The sequence below is a fragment of the Marmota monax genome, unplaced genomic scaffold, assembly GCF_021218885.2.
Source record: "Marmota monax isolate L192 unplaced genomic scaffold, Marmota_monax_Labrador192_F-V1.1 WCK01_AAM20220418_F8-fsc00167, whole genome shotgun sequence".
In the NCBI taxonomy this organism is placed as follows: Eukaryota; Metazoa; Chordata; class Mammalia; order Rodentia; family Sciuridae; genus Marmota; species Marmota monax.
The window spans coordinates 3,543,307-3,560,124 of NW_026694116.1; the positions used below are offsets into that span (position 1 = coordinate 3,543,307).

The 16,818-nt window shown below is 54.9% G+C and overlaps 3 protein-coding genes across 28 annotated transcripts in view; 1 reads left to right on the plus strand and 2 right to left on the minus strand.

The window, feature by feature from the left end:
• Adamts13 (ADAM metallopeptidase with thrombospondin type 1 motif 13) overlaps positions 1-805 on the minus strand; it is a 32,460-nt gene extending 31,655 nt beyond the window's left edge. For 3 of the 10 annotated variants that reach the window (XM_046465556.2, XM_046465555.2, XM_046465566.2), the window contains exon 1: positions 1-801. In XM_046465556.2, coding sequence (XP_046321512.1) covers positions 1-549 — 549 coding nt within the window. In that variant the 5' untranslated portion in view covers positions 550-801. The other 7 variants (XM_046465558.2, XM_046465557.2, XM_046465560.2 and 4 more) reach the window with 6 other exon arrangements.
• Positions 444-16,818, plus strand: part of Rexo4 (REX4 homolog, 3'-5' exonuclease) — a 24,356-nt gene continuing 7,981 nt past the window's right edge. Inside the window, exons 1-8 of one of the 6 annotated variants that reach the window (XM_058585960.1) lie at positions 826-1,121; positions 2,674-3,023; positions 4,331-4,468; positions 4,717-4,910; positions 6,159-6,247; positions 8,298-8,372; positions 9,559-9,633; positions 10,913-12,042. In XM_058585960.1, the coding sequence (XP_058441943.1) occupies positions 897-1,121; positions 2,674-3,023; positions 4,331-4,468; positions 4,717-4,910; positions 6,159-6,247; positions 8,298-8,372; positions 9,559-9,633; positions 10,913-11,008 (1,242 nt within the window). In that variant the 5' untranslated portion in view covers positions 826-896 and the 3' untranslated portion in view covers positions 11,009-12,042. Of the gene's footprint in view, positions 1,122-2,673; positions 3,024-4,330; positions 4,469-4,716; positions 4,911-6,158; positions 6,248-8,297; positions 8,373-9,558; positions 9,634-10,135; positions 12,043-16,818 lie in introns of those variants that run through there. The other 5 variants (XM_046465583.2, XM_046465584.2, XM_046465585.2 and 2 more) reach the window with 5 other exon arrangements.
• Stkld1 (serine/threonine kinase like domain containing 1) overlaps positions 12,147-16,818 on the minus strand; it is an 18,892-nt gene continuing 14,220 nt past the window's right edge. For 8 of the 12 annotated variants that reach the window (XM_046465577.2, XM_046465574.2, XM_046465569.2 and 5 more), the window contains 5 exons: positions 16,030-16,170; positions 15,130-15,258; positions 14,290-14,625; positions 12,991-13,131; positions 12,298-12,751 (listed from right to left, as the gene is read on the minus strand). In XM_046465577.2, coding sequence (XP_046321533.1) covers positions 12,504-12,751; positions 12,991-13,131; positions 14,290-14,625; positions 15,130-15,258; positions 16,030-16,170 — 995 coding nt within the window. In that variant the 3' untranslated portion in view covers positions 12,298-12,503. Of the gene's footprint in view, positions 12,752-12,990; positions 13,132-14,289; positions 14,626-15,129; positions 15,259-16,029; positions 16,171-16,818 lie in introns of all 12 variants that reach the window. The other 4 variants (XM_046465572.2, XM_046465568.2, XM_046465570.2 and 1 more) reach the window with 4 other exon arrangements.

Below are 16,818 nucleotides of genomic sequence, written 5' to 3' on the forward strand. Positions count from 1 at the left end.
CACAGGAACGAAGCCCTTCAGACCTGGGGACGGCCCAGGAGTTCTCAGAAACCACTGGCTCCCAAGTGAACACGTGACTTCCAACTCCAACAGAGAACCGGGCCACGCAGCCTGGGAATCACCTCTAACCCCTTCCTGTGACGGGCAGAACCACAGCCTCTGGGCCAGGAGTCCCGTTCTCTTTTGCTGGCAAAACAATATAACTTCTTTTTCCTCTTCCTCGAAACCGCGTCCTGGTGATTGGCTCGGGTTGGGGAGAGGGCAGGCTTCCGGCACCGCCGGGGCAGGGCCCGGACCCTCGCAGCGCCCACCCGACTCCTCGGGGGCAGCTGCAGCTCGGCGGGGCACCCCCGAACCCCGGAGCCGAGCTGGCGTGCTGGTGACATCGCTCTCTGATAAGAACATCAGAACCTGCGGGCCGCCTCGCAGCCCCAGGGCAGGGGACCCGTGAGCGCGGACCCGCTCGGGCTTCCCCGCGTCCTGTGCAACGCTCGCCCGCCCCCTTCCGGCCGCTCCGGCGCGGTGCTGCGCGAGGACGGGCCCTCCCATCCCTTCCGGTGTTCGCGTTTCTCAACTCCACCCCGGATATCAGTGGGACCCCAGGCTCAAACCCTGGGTGGCTGACCCCCGGCGCCGCTCGCCAGGGCGCCGGCCCTATTTCCGAGCAAGAGAATGGTCCCTCCCCGCTCCCGGCCGTGCGGAACCAAAGGCGTACACCCGGTTTCCAGCGAGTCGCTAAGGGAAGAGCACTTCCAGGCGCTGGAGCGCGCTGCGGAGGCCCGCCGGTCGTGTGCTGCCGCTTTCGGGGTCGTTCGCCGTCCTCTTCCGGGGCGGGGCCCGCACCCCGTGGCCTGGAGCTCGCTGCGCAGCTGCAGCGGCGCGCGGGACGTACTGGGATGAAGGCGAAGGCGAAGGCGCCGGCCTCCGAGCGCGCCGCGAGCATCCTCGCCGCTCAGCCGGGGGCTGTCGGGAAGCTCGCGCGGAAGAGAAGCAAGAAGAGGTTCTGGAAGAGCAAAGCGCGAGAAGGAAGCAGCACGCCGGGAAGCGTCCCCAGAGTGGCCGTGGGGCGGCCTCCCAAGGCCCCCGAAGACTTTTCTCAAAACTGGAAGGCGCTGAGGGAGGTGAGTCGGGGCGGGGGCCAACGCAGGCACCCCAAGGCTTTTGGTTGGGGCGTCGCAGAACGGAGTGGCCGCAAAAAAGCATCCTTACAGAGAGAACCGTTGGCAGGAGGGGCCATCGGGGGGACCGAGAGACCCTGTGGCTAGCCGGTGCCGGTGGCAGACACGAGGTATAGAGGATTCCGCAACGCCGGCTTAGTAGGTGCTGGTCGTCGATGACAGCTGCCGCCGCTGTTAAGCTCCTGAGACCTACTGACACCTGCCACAGGATCTGGGCTGTGTTCCTACCTACCCCGCTAACACCCGAGAGGCTTGTCTCCTTACAGCTGCAGTAAACGACCCAGGTTTGCTGCTGGGCACAGGGCCTCACCCAGCAGGCCGACCCGGAAGGACTGTAGAGGTTGCCCTGTGCTCTGCTTTCAAGTCCTTAGTCTCTTAGAGTTAGCTGCTGTTACTGTCCCTGTTTCGCTCATGGGGAAATTGAGGCACACAGAGCTTAAGGGACTTGGCCTGAGGTCACACAGCTAGTAAATGGCAGAGCTGAGAGCCAGATTTACAACATTCTTACTTGAGTTTGTGCTCTTCACTGTGACCAACCTTCAGACAGTTTTCTGGCTTGTATTTCATGGAGCCTTGGTGAAAAAGAGGGAGAGGATAAAGAACTTCTTGAACCCCGACACTCTGCTTTGTATATCTTAATGTGGATGTTCCAAATCATTTTTCTCTTTTGACACTAAGAACCTGTTACAGGCCTATGGGCAACCCCAGGGTTCTGTATGATTTCCTAAGTACAGGTTTGTTCTCTTTCTTACAGGAAAGTAATCAAATGCATAGAAGGGTTGTTCACTATAGGGAAAACTGGTTTTTCTGTGATTTCTGCAAGGAAGTAAATCGTTTGGTCTTTAACTGTTATAGAAATAATAAAGTAGAAACCTACCTCATCGCTGTCAACTGGCTGCCACATGTCTTAACTGAGGACAACAGCCCAGAAGGGATTTGAGCACAAAGAGGAAATTGGGCTCCAAGACCTTGGAGCACCTCCTGCCACCCATTTGATAGCAGCTTTTCTTTCCATTGAACATGGCCCTCTGTCTTCCTGAGGCCCTGAACAGTAGCAAGCCCAGAGATGGTGTGAGGGAAATGTTGATCTGAGTCACAAGGGAATTAACCCTAAAATCAATTCCAAATTTATTCAAGTGAAAAAAGCTGCCTGTCTCCTCTTCCCAGGCACTCGGTAAAGTGCTCTGTGAAGTTTAGTTGCTCAACAGATTTTTAAAGTATAGAATGTTAGCTTGAAGTTTTGTAGGACTAGAAAAGTGGGTGTAAAATTATGCATTATATGAGAGAAGCAAAAAAAGGCACCTCTCCACTAGTGACTTAGGTAAGAATGGAAAAAGGATTTTCCAAACTATTCAGAGCCAGATCAGTGGTGCTGACCACAACATGTGTAGATGTGATGGACGTGCATTTGTACATATGTGCATACATGTTTTTCAACATGGGTATGTCATTCCAAATTAAAATGTGGCTTGTATTTTATTTTGGGTCCTATTAGCTGCTGAAGCAAACATCACAAACCCCAGAAAAGCCTGTTGTCTCTCAGACGGATCCAAAAAAGCAGCCTCACCTTAACCAACAGAACAGAAAAGAGACCTCAGCTAAAGTCAAGGGAGAGGAGATGCCAACAAAAAAAGACCAGGAGGCCACAGGGGGCTCTGTTCCCTCTGGATCTAGGAAGGAAAGGATCGTGCCAGTACCTCCCGCAGAGGCCAAGGGAGCAGAGCATAAGAAAGGAGCCAAGAAAAGGACAAATGGTGATGTTTCTTTGAAACAAGGGAACATCAAGCATAAGAAGCGGAAAGCTAAGGAAGCAGCCGTGGCCTCAGCTCCAGCCCTGCCCACTGAGTAAGTACTGGTGGCTGTGCTGTGGTGGTGCAGGCCTTCTGCCCCCTTTCTGCAACCACGCCTGGCCCCGTCCTCACCACTGAGGACAGAGGTGCTGAGGCCTGTCTCCCTAGGGACAGAGGCCACTGGCCAGGTACCTCCAACACCATAGCCTGATGCTTGTTTCCTGCTTGCCTGCTTCTTGCCTCTTCCCCAGAGTGTAGGTATGATGAAGGCAGAGCTTGTTTCAGGGTCGCCACCATGTCTCCAGGGTCTAGCACAGAGCTCTGTGCTTAGTGAGCACCAACAAAGCCCTGTAGCGTAAGCAAGCGTGGAGCCAGGCAGACCTGTATGCAAGGCCCATTTCTGCTTCTCACCAGTAGGACAGTGTGGATGGACTCCTGGCATCCCCTTCCCTCTGTGTGGCCATCTGTGGAGTCCAAGGAGACCTAGGTACAGCATGTTTGGCTCATTGCTGGTGACCACTCAGTAAGCACTGTGGTGATCACCTGGAGGGGAGACATGCTTGTGAGCCAGAGGCTGACTTGGTGTTGCCTGGGTGCTGAAGGTCAGAGGGAAGCAGCGTGTGGGCACCTCCTGTGCTGTGCCAGGCAGGCTACCTGCAGTGGAGCTGTCATCAAGGTCCTTCCCTCTGGAGGTTGATAGTAAGCAGGGGACACAAGCCGTTTAATAACTGGAGTATGCTCAGGGTGGACCAAGTGAGGGAGAAGGGGACAGGCACACAACAAGAGGGAAGGACATCCAGTGGAGTCAGGAGGAACCTTTCTAAGGGATGGCGTTGAAGCAGAGCCTGAGGACTGGAGTGCAGCAGGCAGGCAAACGGGCAGACCATGGTGGGGGTCTGTGTGTACTCTGCCCTGGTGCCCGTCTGTGTATCCTGGTCACTGGATGGTGAGCCTGTTACTTGTGTAATTAGAAAGAAAACAGCAGCCATCGTCCTGCTGACAGGGAACTATCTGTTTCTGTTTGATGTTCTTTGGGTTTTTTTGCTTTGTGGATCTTGAGTAGGAGCATATTTGCTAATTAAAAGAAAGGTGGAGCTGGAGTTGTGGCTCAGTGGCAGAGCGCTTGCCTAGCATGTATGAGCCCCTGAGTTCAATCCTCAGCACCACATATAAGTAAGTAAAATAAAGATAAAAGAAAGGAGTTGGAAGGAAAGTGTCACAATGATTCAAACAGTAGCCACAGCCAGGCCAATGTTTGTGGGAGGAGCAGTCTCCACCATACTTGAGCCCACCTGTACCCCAAGTCTCTCCCCAACAGCCAGACCTTTCTGGTGGTCAGCTGCTTTTGTCTTTGTCTTTTAGGGAAGACATCTGGTTTGATGATGTTGATCCAGCAGATATCGAAGCTGCTATAGGCCCAGAGGCAGCCAGGATAGCGAGGAGGCAGCTGGGCCAGAGGGAGAGCAGCAGCACCCTGGTGAAGGAGCAGGCCTTCCACGGGTATGCGTGGCTGGGGGCTGGGGCAGCTGGGGATTTCCAGACTTCTGGGGTGTAAGCTCTTCAGGGCAGAGGGTCCCTTCCTCTGGTTGAATGGAGCAAGCACAACCCAGGACCCTGCTGAGAACTGGTGTGGCACAGCATGTCACGGGTGCGCAGCATTGATGCAGGGCCTCACCCAGGCTCCCTCAGGGTCTGGCCTGCATCCTGGGCTGCAGGGCCTGTTACACTTGAGCCTCTGGTTCCCTCAGCCTGACAAGAGCCTTGGCCCTGGATTGTGAGATGGTGGGCGTGGGCCCCAAGGGGGAGGAGAGCATCGTGGCCCGCGTGTCCCTCGTGAACCAGTATGGGAAGTGCGTTTATGACAAGTACGTGAAGCCCACCGAGCCCGTGACAGACTACAGGACAGCGGTCAGTGGGATTCGGCCCGAGGAGCTCAAGCAGGGTATGGCACCCACAGTGCAGGAGCTCTGGGGAGCGGCACCTGTGTTCTCTTCTCTGCTGCCCTAGTTTGTCCTGTGTGCTGTGCCCCCGGGGTGGTTGCCTTCCAGGAGGAACAGTGTGTTCCCGTGGCTTCCCTGCCCTTTCTTCCTTTGCTTTGGTGTCCCCCACACCTATTAAAAAACAGGGTGGTTCTAGAATTGCTTTGTGCTATGTGCAGTGGGGACTGAGTGTGTTGGGGATCAGGAAAGAGGCCATTGGGAGCTTTGGGGATAGGATCTCGGGGACAGATCACAGGTCCCTTTGGGAAGCCTTGGGAAGGCAGTGAGAAGCCTGGTCTAGCCTCTATTCTAATAGGCCTCCTATGGGTGACATTCAGAATGGGGTAGAAATAGGAAGGGTTGTCAGCTGGTGGTGAGCAGAGGGGAGATGACTGTAAGGTGACCAGAAGCACTCCAACCCTGGATATAGCAGAGGCCAAGTCTGCATGTGATGTGATAGTGGGCATCACCTGGGAGGTTCTGATACTGGCCACCTGAAGAAACCTAGTGGTCATCATCAGGGTCCTGGGCCATGTGGCCTTTCTGCACACTGCCTGTCTGCTTCTCCTAGGCATATGGCCATCAAGATGGCCCTGCCATTACTCAGAACCCTAGACTGACCAGCATCTCCTGATTTCAGTTCCTGGAGGGAAGCTGGTCTGATCAGCTCTGGCCGGGACTGGGCAGGCAGATGGTGCAAGCATGGTTCTGTGAGACCTCTGGTGGGATTGGGGGTAAGGGTGGGAGAGGGCTCTCCTGGGTGGCGTGGGGGTAAGGTGGTCCTTGAAGGGTGCCTGCGACGAGGGAGCAGATGGAGCTGCCTCCCGAGCCCAGGATCTAGGGCAGCAAAGCTTCTGCTGTCCATGGTACAGTCTTCCTTTTATTTCTACCTGGAAAACCACAGCGCTTGAGCCTGACAATTGGTTACTGCAGGAAGCTGACTGCACTGTCAGATGCCTCTGAGAGTCTTGGTGCTTATGAATTCTCCTGTGGGCCGAGACGGGAGCAGGTAGTGGGAGGGAGCCCAAGACAACTACGCCCGTGGGTCCTTCATGGCTTCCCCACGCCCAGGTCCACCAGAACCTCTGAGGCTTCCAGTTGCATGGCATTGGGGACTTGGCCTGTTAGCTTTGGTCTGGTCAGGGGTAGCATGGAGCACCCCTGGCAGTGGTTTATGTTGCCAAAACTCACTTCTCTGTTTTGATTTTCAGGAGAAGAGCTTGAGGTTGTGCAGAGGGAAGTGGCAGAAATGCTCAAGGGCAGAATCCTGGTGGGGCACGCGCTTCACAATGATTTAAAGGTGCTGGGTTCTGACCTCCTGGGGACATAGGGCCCACTCTCTCTCATGTGTGCAGCACTTACCTTCTCATGTCTGTCTCTAGAAGTATTGTTATGGGACTTGTTATTTTTGAATTTGTCCCATGACCCCACATTGGGAATACTTGGATGCTGCTTATTTGGTTCTCAGGATGTCAGGAGGTGTGTAGCACTTGTTTTGAGAACCACAAGCTACAGTGGGACTCCAGTGCCTGAGGGGCTGATATCCTGCCCTAAGGAAAAGAAGGGGCTGTGGTCACAGGACACACAGGGTACCTTTCGTGGGATACCTGACTGAGCTGGGGGAAGGCCTGATGACTGGTTGTCCACCTGTGACCAGGGTCCCTTGCACAGAAACTTGTTTATGCAGCAGACACCCTTGGCCCTCATCTGACTTTGTGGTGGGTACTGAGCATCTCTGATGCTAGGAGCCTGGCCTTGTGTTTCCCCCAGCATCCTGGGGAAAGCCCAGCTGGGCATAGGGCATGGGTCACTTTCAGTTGGTGAGCAAATGCTTGAATGGTTCAAAGGAAGCAGAGGGAGCTGGGTACAGTGGCACATGCCTATATTCCCAGGGGCTTGAGAAGCAGGCAGGAGGATCACAAGTTCAAAACCAGCCTCAACAACTTAGCAAGACCCCGTTTCAAAAGATAAAAAGGGTTGGGGATACAGCTTTGTGGTTAAGCGCCCCTGGATTCAATCCCCAGTACCAAAAAGAAAACGGAAGCCAAAGGAAAGCAAGAGCCTGGGCTGCCAGCAGGAGAGATGCCTGTGGACTCTTGCCATGGCCACCAGCACAGGCTTCCAGTGTAGTGTTCTAAGGTCCAGGCAGCAGCCTCCTGTGCCATCCCTACACTCTGGGGGGGGGGGGGGGGCTCAATTAACCCTTTACAGAACAGTGGAGGCTTGTGCTGCTGAGCTTCAGTGAGCTTGAGAACATTCCCAGGTGTGACACCTGTTGCAGACCCAGGTGCCCTGCCCCTTTCTGCTGCCTCTTCAGCTGCCCTGTAGGCGGGGAAGGGATGAGGGCTTCCTCTGGCAGTCATTCCAGCTGGATTCACCTCCTTCCCAGGTGGCCAGTGTGGGGCCAACTTGGTGGGAGTGGGTGGTTCCTTAGGGCTTGTGGCCTCGGCCTCTGTTCCTTAGGGTCCTGCAGATTAGAACCCTGTGGGCAGACAGAATGGACATTATCCTTCCTGGGTGTGTTGCTGCAGCTGATCAATGTCCCATGGGTATCTAGCAGCCTCAGGCTTTTCAGGAACCTTGGTGGTGGTTTAAAGTTTCCTCTTAAATGTTTGGGGCTCAGAGAGAGATTAGTGGCAGACCACATGCTTAGCAATACAAGGACTGCGTTCAATCCCCAGCACCAAAATGGTAAAAAATAAATAAATAAAATAAATGTTCAACTGTTGGGAGCTAACCAAAGACCTGGGTGCAGTGGCGCACCCTGTAATCCCAGTGACTTGGGAGGCTGAAGCAGGAGGATTGCAAGTTGGAAGCCAGCCCCAGCAACTTAATGAGGCCTTTTCCCATGAAACAAATAAATAGGGCTGAAGTTGTAGCTCAGTGGTAGAGCACTTGCCTCCCACATGTGAGGCCCTGGGTTCCATCCTCAGCACCACGTAAAAACAAAGATATTGTGTCCATATACAACTAAAAAAAATAATAATAAATTTTAAAAAGACGAAGAAGCAAATAAATAGATAAATAAAAAGGCTGGTGATGTAGCTCAGTGGTTGAGTACTTGAACATCCCCAGCATCAAAAAAAAGTCATTTTCCCACTTGTGTGTGGAATCACCTTCAGAGACTGCCACAGGTGATGGGAGGGCCACTGATTCGGGGAACTGGGCTGAAGTCACAGGATGAGCTATTGAAATCTTTTTAGTTTCCTGGTATGTAGAACCAGCTCAAATGCTGTTTCCTAATGACTCTCTTTCCTCTGCTTCCTTGATTTCAGGATTTTTGTTAAGGTGGTGGGAAAAAGAGGTTCCATTACTACACCTTGAAACTGCTTGTCACTGTTTTCTTCTAGGTGCTGTTTCTTGATCATCCAAAAAAGAAAATCCGGGACACCCAGAAATACAAACCTTTCAAGAGTCAAGTAAAGGTACTTAAAATGAGTGTGGCTTCTGTCAGATGTTTTCACTCTGCTCCCTGGTAGCTGACTTACTGGTTAAAATGTTTTTTGTTTTGTTTTTACTTTTTTTTTTTCTTTCTGTTTTTATATCTTTATTGTATATTCCCCAAAGTGAGATGTACATACCTCTAATGATTTTAGGTGGTTCACAGATAAACATTTACAAATTGTATTAAGAAAAATAAAATTAGCCTTTAAGACTTATGATTTCAGAGATTTAAGGTTTGTTTTTTACTTTTAACCTTTGAAAAGATTCTTAAAAAGAACAAGTAGGGGGCTGGGGCTGTAGCTCAGCAGCAGAGTGCTTGCCTAGCATGCATGAAGCACTGGTTCAATCCTCAGCACCACATAAAAATAAACAAAATAAAGGCATTCTGTCCATCTACAACTACAAAAAAAAAGTAGGGCTGGACATGGAGGTACACGCCTGTAATCCCCGCAGCTCAGGAGGCTGAGGCAGGAAAATAGTAAGTTCAAGGTCAGCCTCAGCAACTTAGTGAGGCCCTAACTAACTTAGTGAGACCCTGTCTCTAAATAAAAAATTAAAAGGGCTGTGGGTGTACTTCAGTGATTAAGCACACCTGGGTTCAATCCACTATACCAGCCTCCAAAAAAAAGAACAAGCTGGGGCTGGGGACGTGGTCAGGGTGGAGCCTGCCTAAAGTACAAGGCCCTGTGTTCCTTCCCCAGCACTCAAAGAAAAGGTAGAATCTGTTCATTGCCAACCTTGAAAACAAGTGTGAGGGGGCGAGTCCTCCACATACTCGTCCCAAGGCAGGCCCCCGGGTAGGTGCTCACTGCCCTATAGGGTGCCAAGGGAGAGATGGTGCCCCTGGGAAGCATCAGGGGCCGAGGATGGAAAGAGATGTTGGCCTCTTTCTTCCCCCAGTGCTGGGGATGGAACCATGGAACCTTCACATGCTAGGAAAGTGTTCTGCCACTGAGCCAGCCTGGCATTGCCTTTAAGATTGCCTTGTGTGTGGTGGTGGGGGGGGCGGGGTCACCACCCTGTCCTGGCTGGTGGCTGCTGCCCTCAATGCCTCTGGCACTCCCAGTGAAGGGTGGACTCGGAAGCCATCTCCTCCCTACTGGGGAGGCACCCTCCTGAACAGAGGCAGCCACCCTGCACACTGTGCTCTCTCCTTTCCCTTTGCAGAGTGGGAGGCCATCTCTGAAACTACTTTCTGAGAAAATCCTGGGCATCAGGGTCCAGCAGGCAGAGCACTGTTCGGTAAGTGTCCCTAGGTGACAGTCCTTGGGTTTGGGAGCTGTCCCTGATCTTGAAACTCAAGCACATGTCACCTGACAGCAGACACAAGAGAGATGGGGCCTGGACAGCTTCCTTAGGAGGCTGTTAATTTAAAACAAATGAAACAGCAAAGCATGCTTATGATGTGTTAAGTCTTTAGCGTTTATATCCAGTTAACACTCAAAAAATACTGAATGTAAACACTTGGAAAAAAGTTCAGCAATCTTATCAGGTGGTGTTAACCCATTTTCTGTTATTGAGATGGAATTCCCAAAGCTAATAACTCATGGTTCTAGAGCTCAAGGTCATGGCACTGGCATCAGCTCTGGCAAAGGCCTCATCTCATGGCAGATGTAGTGCAATGGCAGGAGCCTATGGGAGAGTCACATCCAGTACAGGAAAGGGGGGTGGGGGTGTCTTTTATTTATTTATTTATTTACCTGTAGATGAACATAGAGTATCTTTATTTTTATGTGGTGCTGAGGATTGAACCCAGTGTCTCATACATGCAAGGCAAGTGCTTTCCCATTGAGCTACAGCCCCAGCCCTGGAGGGGATCTTTTTATAGCAACACTTTGACAACAGTTAACTGAGGCCCAAGAACTGCTTCAGGCCTCCCAAGGGCTCTCCCTAGTGACCCCACTGGCCCACTCTCACGGGTCTGCTACCTGCATGCTGCCTCATGGAGGACCTTGGGGGCAAGGTACATCCAAACCATAGTCAGTGGCCCAGGCCCCCTGCCCTCCTGACCAGGACGGTCTCTTGCCTGCAGTGTGGCGTGCAGCTCTCTGGGCCCTTGTGCTGCAGGGCAGAGACCCCAGCCCACTGTTTGTTACTCTGTATCCCTGATGTCTGCTGAACCTTAAAGGGCAGTGCTCACCCCTTCATCCCTCTGAGTTTCCTTTCTTTCTGTAGATAGGTCACAGAACTGCAGGGTGGGTGGTGGGTGGGTGACCACTCCACGTCTTCTTCCCCATCTTGCAGAGGTCTCCTGCCAAGTGTGTGCTTCACTCGGCTGCACATCCCCAGCACAGTGGCTGGCCTGAAGGGCTCAGGATGAGCAGGGGTGTGCAAGGGCAGGAAGTCAGGGTGTGTCCTAGGCACAGCCAGGAGGGGATGGCAGGTTGGGGGTGCCTGGTGGCTCCACTGTCTGCTGACCTCCAGAGGAAGGATGGGACATCTGGGCTGCCCCTGAAGACCTGACTGGCCTGGGTGCTCAGCTCCTTCCTCTGAGGAGGCCACTGCCTCTCCATTGTTGTAGGTGAGGGGTTCACTGATGGTGGGTGGCTCTGTGTGTCACACAGTCACCACTGGCATGAGTGCTCCTTCCAGATCCAGGATGCCCAGGCAGCAATGAGGCTCTATGTCATGGTGAAGAGGGAGTGGGAGAACACTGCAGGAGACAGGCGCCCCCCGGCCTCTGCCCCAGACAGCTGCAATGAGAACTCCTAGCCTGCTGCCTGCTCCCGCTGCCCCACCCTCCATCCTGTCAAGCACCTCCGTCCAGTGGCAGTGGGGACCAGATCCTGGGACCAGTGGAGTCGCTCCAAAGTGGGACAGGGGTGAATTGTGTTCAAAGCCAGAACCATGGGGCTTCCTTCTCCCTCTGGCCTCTGCTGCATCTGGGTGTTTAGGGCAGAATGAGCAGGGGTGTGTCCTAGGCACAGCCAGGAAGTGGTAGCGGGTTGGGGTTGCCTAGTGGCTCCACTGTCTGCTGACCTCCAGAGGAAGAATGGGATGTCTGGGCTGTCCCTGAAGACCTGACTGCCCTGGGTGCTCAGCTCCTTCCTCTGAGGAGGCCACTGCCTCTCCATCGTTGCGGGTGATGGATATAGGCTTTGTTGGCCCCAGTTCAAACCCTGTCTGCAGGTGGCTGCTGACTGCAGCTGAATAGCACAGCAGCTGCCCCACCAGGACTTGCCTGAGGCCGTTGGACATGGAGAAGGGCTTCCTGGGGGTGGGGTCCTGTTTCTCACCTGTTTACCTCAGTTGGCCAGCATCCAGCAGACCAGCAGAGGCTTCTCCCCACAGCCAGTCATGTGAGACTCGGGACACACTTTTCTATTCCTGAAGCTCCCTGCCAACCTTGGGCAGCCAAGCTGGCCAGTCTGTGAGCACCTATGGGCAGCCTGCGGTCTTCAGGCCAGGCTCGGGTCTGAGCATCTCTCTGGGAACTGATCAGGAGTGGAGTGCACCAAGCCCAGGGCTTCATCAGGCCATCTGATAGCTGTGTGGACAGTGTGCACCCACAGAGGACATCCCTGGCACAGAGACAGATGCTCACCTCACATGGAGCTTGTGGGGCTGGGTTGGCTCAGTGGTGGGCACTCACCTGCCCTGCGTGGGCCAGGCCTGCCCCAGCACCATGTAACAATAAACAAATGAAGCTTGTGGAGGGTAGTTCCTTCCCCTCAGCTAGAACCCTCAAGTCCTGCAGACTGTGCCACCAAGCGCCACCATGACCTGCCACTTCTACACCAGCAGTGACTCGGACATAATTGGAACCAGCCTTGGGCCTCTTTATTAGTTACTGGGCATAGCGGGACGTGCATACTGGTCCCTAACGTCCTACTCCCCACTTACACCTAGGACAGGAAGGCAGGTGCTTCAGGGCAGGTGGGGGCGGCCTTCCGGGAGAAAGGGGACCTTAGGAGCAGCTGCTTCCTCCCTGACAGCAGCTCCACACAGCTTCCTTTCCTGGGAGCTGTGCAGTGCAGCCTCCAGACTCAGGGACGCTTTCTCTGCATAAGAGACCAGCTCCTGGAAGGGATAGGCAGGTTCCTCTTGGAGGGTCTGGGGTCGGAGCCATTAACTGATGAAATCTACCAATTTGTGAAACCCTCTGGTCACCCCTACCCCCAGGATTGACTGGCCCAGTCCCAGAAATGGAGTAATAGGCAGGGAAGTGTCGCTGAAGTCTGCCCACAGCACTCAGAGCCTGCTCCAAGTAAACGTGCCCAGCCCATGTCCCCAGGTGTAGGGGCTTGGCCTAGTTTGCTGAAGGCCCTCCTGTCACTCACCAGGCTGGAGGTGAAGCGCCCCTGGATCTCTCTGACCAGAGCCCTGATGCCACTGGACTCCAGCTCTGGCAGGATTTCCTCTGGTGGAACAGAAAGGGTACTGAGACCCAGAGCCCAGCCAGAGGGCAAGGCAGGGTCCCAGGGCCACTTAGGGCATGGGCAGAGTGCCACCCTGGGTTCCATAGTTCATACATTGTCCTGGGCTGTAGCTATGCCCTGTGCAGGGGTGCCAGGTGAGTGGAAAGTTTGGGGCCATCTCTGTGGGGCTCCTTCCTTCCCCCCTGACCACTGCTCTCAGGTAGGGCAAGGGGGTCCTCACTGTAGGAGGAAAGGTGGGCCAGCAGCATGCAGAGGTTCTCCACCACCTCAGGGTCATCCTTGTACAGCTGATAGGTCTCCTGCAGGAGGGTGAGGCCACTGCCACCATCCTGTGGCATCACCACCCGGAAGGCTGCCAGCTCTGGGGAAGAGGAGGTAACAGGGTTCCCAATCTAGTGCTGGCACTGTGCGTTTGGTCTTGGACCAGTTCCTCAGCCCAAGGTTCCCCTGAGAGATGGGTAGTGATGATACTGGTTTCATGGGTTGCTGGGAAAACTCAGCATTGGGCCCAAGCTCTGGGCTCTGCTGGCTCCATTTTCCCACAGTGCGGCTTTGCACCCACAGCAAAAGCCCTGCTCCTGCTGGCCCATGTACTCCCTTCCCTAGGGAGGCAGGCCCAGAGGCATATGCTGGTGCAAGTTTCACCAGGCCAGGTGGTGGGGCTGCAGCTCACCCGGCCTGGCTCAGGTCCTGCTCCCTTGGTGGAGACCATGTCCCTTTTTCCCCCAGGGCCTTGACCTCCCCAGCTGTCCCTAGAAGGAGTTGACAGCTAATCTGTGGTAGGCTGCTGGTGGGACCTGAGGCCCAAGCATTGCTCTGACCAGGAGGAAAAGCCACTTCACCTGCAGACCCCAGCTGAGAGGCATACAGGAGTCTGACCAGCTCTGCTCCCCATCCAGGTGGCCCACCCATCCGGCTAGAGTTGGCATGGGACCTCAGAAGGGCTGAGCCTTTCCCACACGGGTTGCTGAGCATGGGGTTTCCAGGACAGGAGGAGACAGCCCCCGCTCCCCCTAGGAGACCCCATCATCTTGGGCAGCCCAGTAGACTGGCATGGCCAGAAGAGCCAGGTGAGGAGCCGGAAGTCCTCCCCAAGAGCGTAGTTACTGCTCTAAGGAAGGCCACACAGCACAGAGGTCAAGATCATGAGCAGAGGCCTCAGCCCCACCATGCGCCTCTGGTGACTGGCCAGTCCCCAGACCCCAAGTGCCCTCTGTGAGGGATAACTGCCAGTCTCAGCATGGGGCCTGGCGCAAGGCACTAAATAAGAGCCAGGGTTTGTGCTTAGGAATTGGAGACAGACCTGTATGCTGAGAGCCTGCATGGACCCACAGGGGGTGGACAGGGAAGGGAGATAACAGGCAGCATTAAGCAAAAGGCAGAGGCTGCCTGTTGTGTGCAGCCTCGGTGGCACCTCCTCAATGATGTGACTGAGTCATTTTGTTCCTCCTGTTTTGGTTTGTGGGCAGCTGTAGACATTACTGACCAGGGCTGATTTCTGCCCTAACACTGGGCTCACCTGACACCTTGGCGAGGCTGGCCAGCCCTCGGTAGGCATTATTCACCAGCAGGACTCTTTCCTGGCTCAGCCGGATGCTTTGCAAAAGCAGCTCCACCACCTTCTCAAATTGCCACTCACTCATGCAGCCTGCAGAGGACAGGGACCTGGTTGCCCTGTGTCCAGGGCTGCCCTCCCCACTCACTCTCAAGGGCCTGAGCTCCTCACCCAGCAAGGACAGCAGCCAGAACACCGCACAGCCTGCCTCAGCTATTTCTGCATCTGTGGGGTGGGTGTCCAGCACCTGGATGACCAGGGCTGGGATCTTCACCACAGGGTCTTTGTTCACAATGACAGCTGGATCCAAGACAGGGATGGGGGACACCCAGGCATTGGGTGTGTGCATGAGGGCCTACTGTATACATGCCCCACCTGCTGCTCCCACCCACCAAGCAGGGCAGAAACGTAAGAGGACAGATGGAGGGTGGGGGCATCCTTGCCGATGAGTCTGGAGGGGACTCTGGCACCTTGGGGACAGTGGGGTCTCAGGTTTCCCCAGCTTGCCATGGCTTGGAGCGCTGTTTTCTGGAGTACCAAGGTGGGGCCTAGGAGAGGGGGCAGTGCAGGCCTAGGGGCCCCTATTCTGCATTGAAAATCAGGATAAGGCATCCAACTCTCTGGCTGACCTCTGGTGCCAGGGACTGCCCACTGGACAGGACACACTGGGCTCCTTCCCCTCCCCTCCCACTCTTCTTGCCAGTCTCCCTTTAGTGGCCAAGGTCACTCTCACATGTTCAAGAGACAGAAGGCAGAGTCCCTCCTGGGAGTCAGGCAGTGGGAGCCTGGGAAGGAGGGCCTCACCATCCACCAGGAGGGACCAGAGCAGGCCCAAGGCACTGAAGCAGATGTCCCTGTCCTTGGAGAATCTGTACAGGTGCTCCAGGATGAGCTCAAACAGCCCCGCCTTCTGTAGCTCCTCAGAGACCTGCACTGTGGGAGAGAGGGAGGCCCTTCCAGCAGGCCTTCCCAGAGCACCGCTGCCCTGGGTTCCCAGGTGCTGTGCATTTCCTGGGCCGCCACTCAGTACCTCCCACCTATGACTAGGCTGAGTCCCACGGCTGTAACTCCTCAGCCCAGAGCCCAGCCTGCCTTCCTAGGTCAGCTGTGGCCTTTCCCAGCACACAGCCTGCCTGGTCATTGTGTGGTGCCTATTCCTGGGCCTCTCACGTCACAAGAGTGGATCAGTGAAGGATGACAGGTCATCAGGTCTGGAGTGGTGGGCACATACTGGGTCTCAGCCCTGCCCCACCATAGAACCTGACGGGTGTCCTTGGGCTCTCAGGAGCCCTGGCTTCCTCTGGGAGGACAATGCCCACCTGTGAGCGGGCTAGGAGGAAGGAAAGGGTGTTACCTGGTCCCAGGGGAGCCTGGTGAGGACCTCTCGTCCACTGGGGCACAGCCTGGTTGCCTGCTGCCCCCCTGACCATGGGCACAGAGCATGTGAATGTGAAATGCATACGTGCAAGGCCTGTGGCCAAACCTGGCATGTAGTCTGCCTGTGAAAGTGGAGCCTGGCCTCCAGAGCACAGAAAAACCACCAGCATGGGACCAGAGCCTCTGCCGACCATGTGGCGTGCTATCTCAGCAGCAGGCCCTGTGCCACCTCTGCTTGTGTCCAAGCTGGCCCTCCCCAGCTTGTGCTCTGCAGCCCGGCTTCCTAGAGTGTGCAGGAGGCAAGGCAGGAAGGGCCAGCACACCCACCCTGGCTAGAGATTATGGTGAGCAGGCTGTAGCCCTGGGTGATGAGCTGCTCCGAGTCTGAGTGGCTCCTCATGATGCTCAGCAGGGAGCAGATGATGGAGATATCCCATGGCACCTGGGCTTCTGCGTCCTGCACCAGCACTGCACAGGCCACAAAAGGAACCTGGGTTAACCCCACAACTGAGGATGCGGGGGACAGCAAGGCACACATATCCTCCCTGCCTGACTTGGGGACAGCACTTCTGCTTTTTTTTTTTTTTTAAGGAAACTGAGGTCTGCCTTGTTCTCCAGCATGGAGCAGGTGTCCATAAACCTAAGGCCCTTGCACTGCCAGTCTGTGGCACCTCAGGCTGGTGCTGGCTTCCAAGAGCTTGCTGAGTCTGTGGCGAAGGGGCAGAGTAAACAACACAATTCAGGGCTGGGGCTCAGCTCAGGGGTAGAACGCTTGCCACCATGAGCAAGGGCTTGGCTTCCAGCACCACAAAGGCAAACAAAAGGTCACAGTCTGAATTAATGGTTCATGGGAGTGAAACCCTCAATATTAAAACCAGAGAGGTAGGTAGATAGGTAGTTGTAAGAACTGAAGTCAGTTGAACCTGTTCTTCATGATCCAGAGAATTGGGGGGAGGCTGAGCAGTCAGCTCCCCCTGCTCCTACTTGGGCAGCAGGTCAGTGCCGTCCCCTGCTGCCCATGCCACCACCTCTGCTGCCCTCTTACAAGCCTCTCCTGGGGGCACAACCCACCCTCCTGGGGCAGCTCAGAGGACCCCATCCTGTCCAACACCTTCT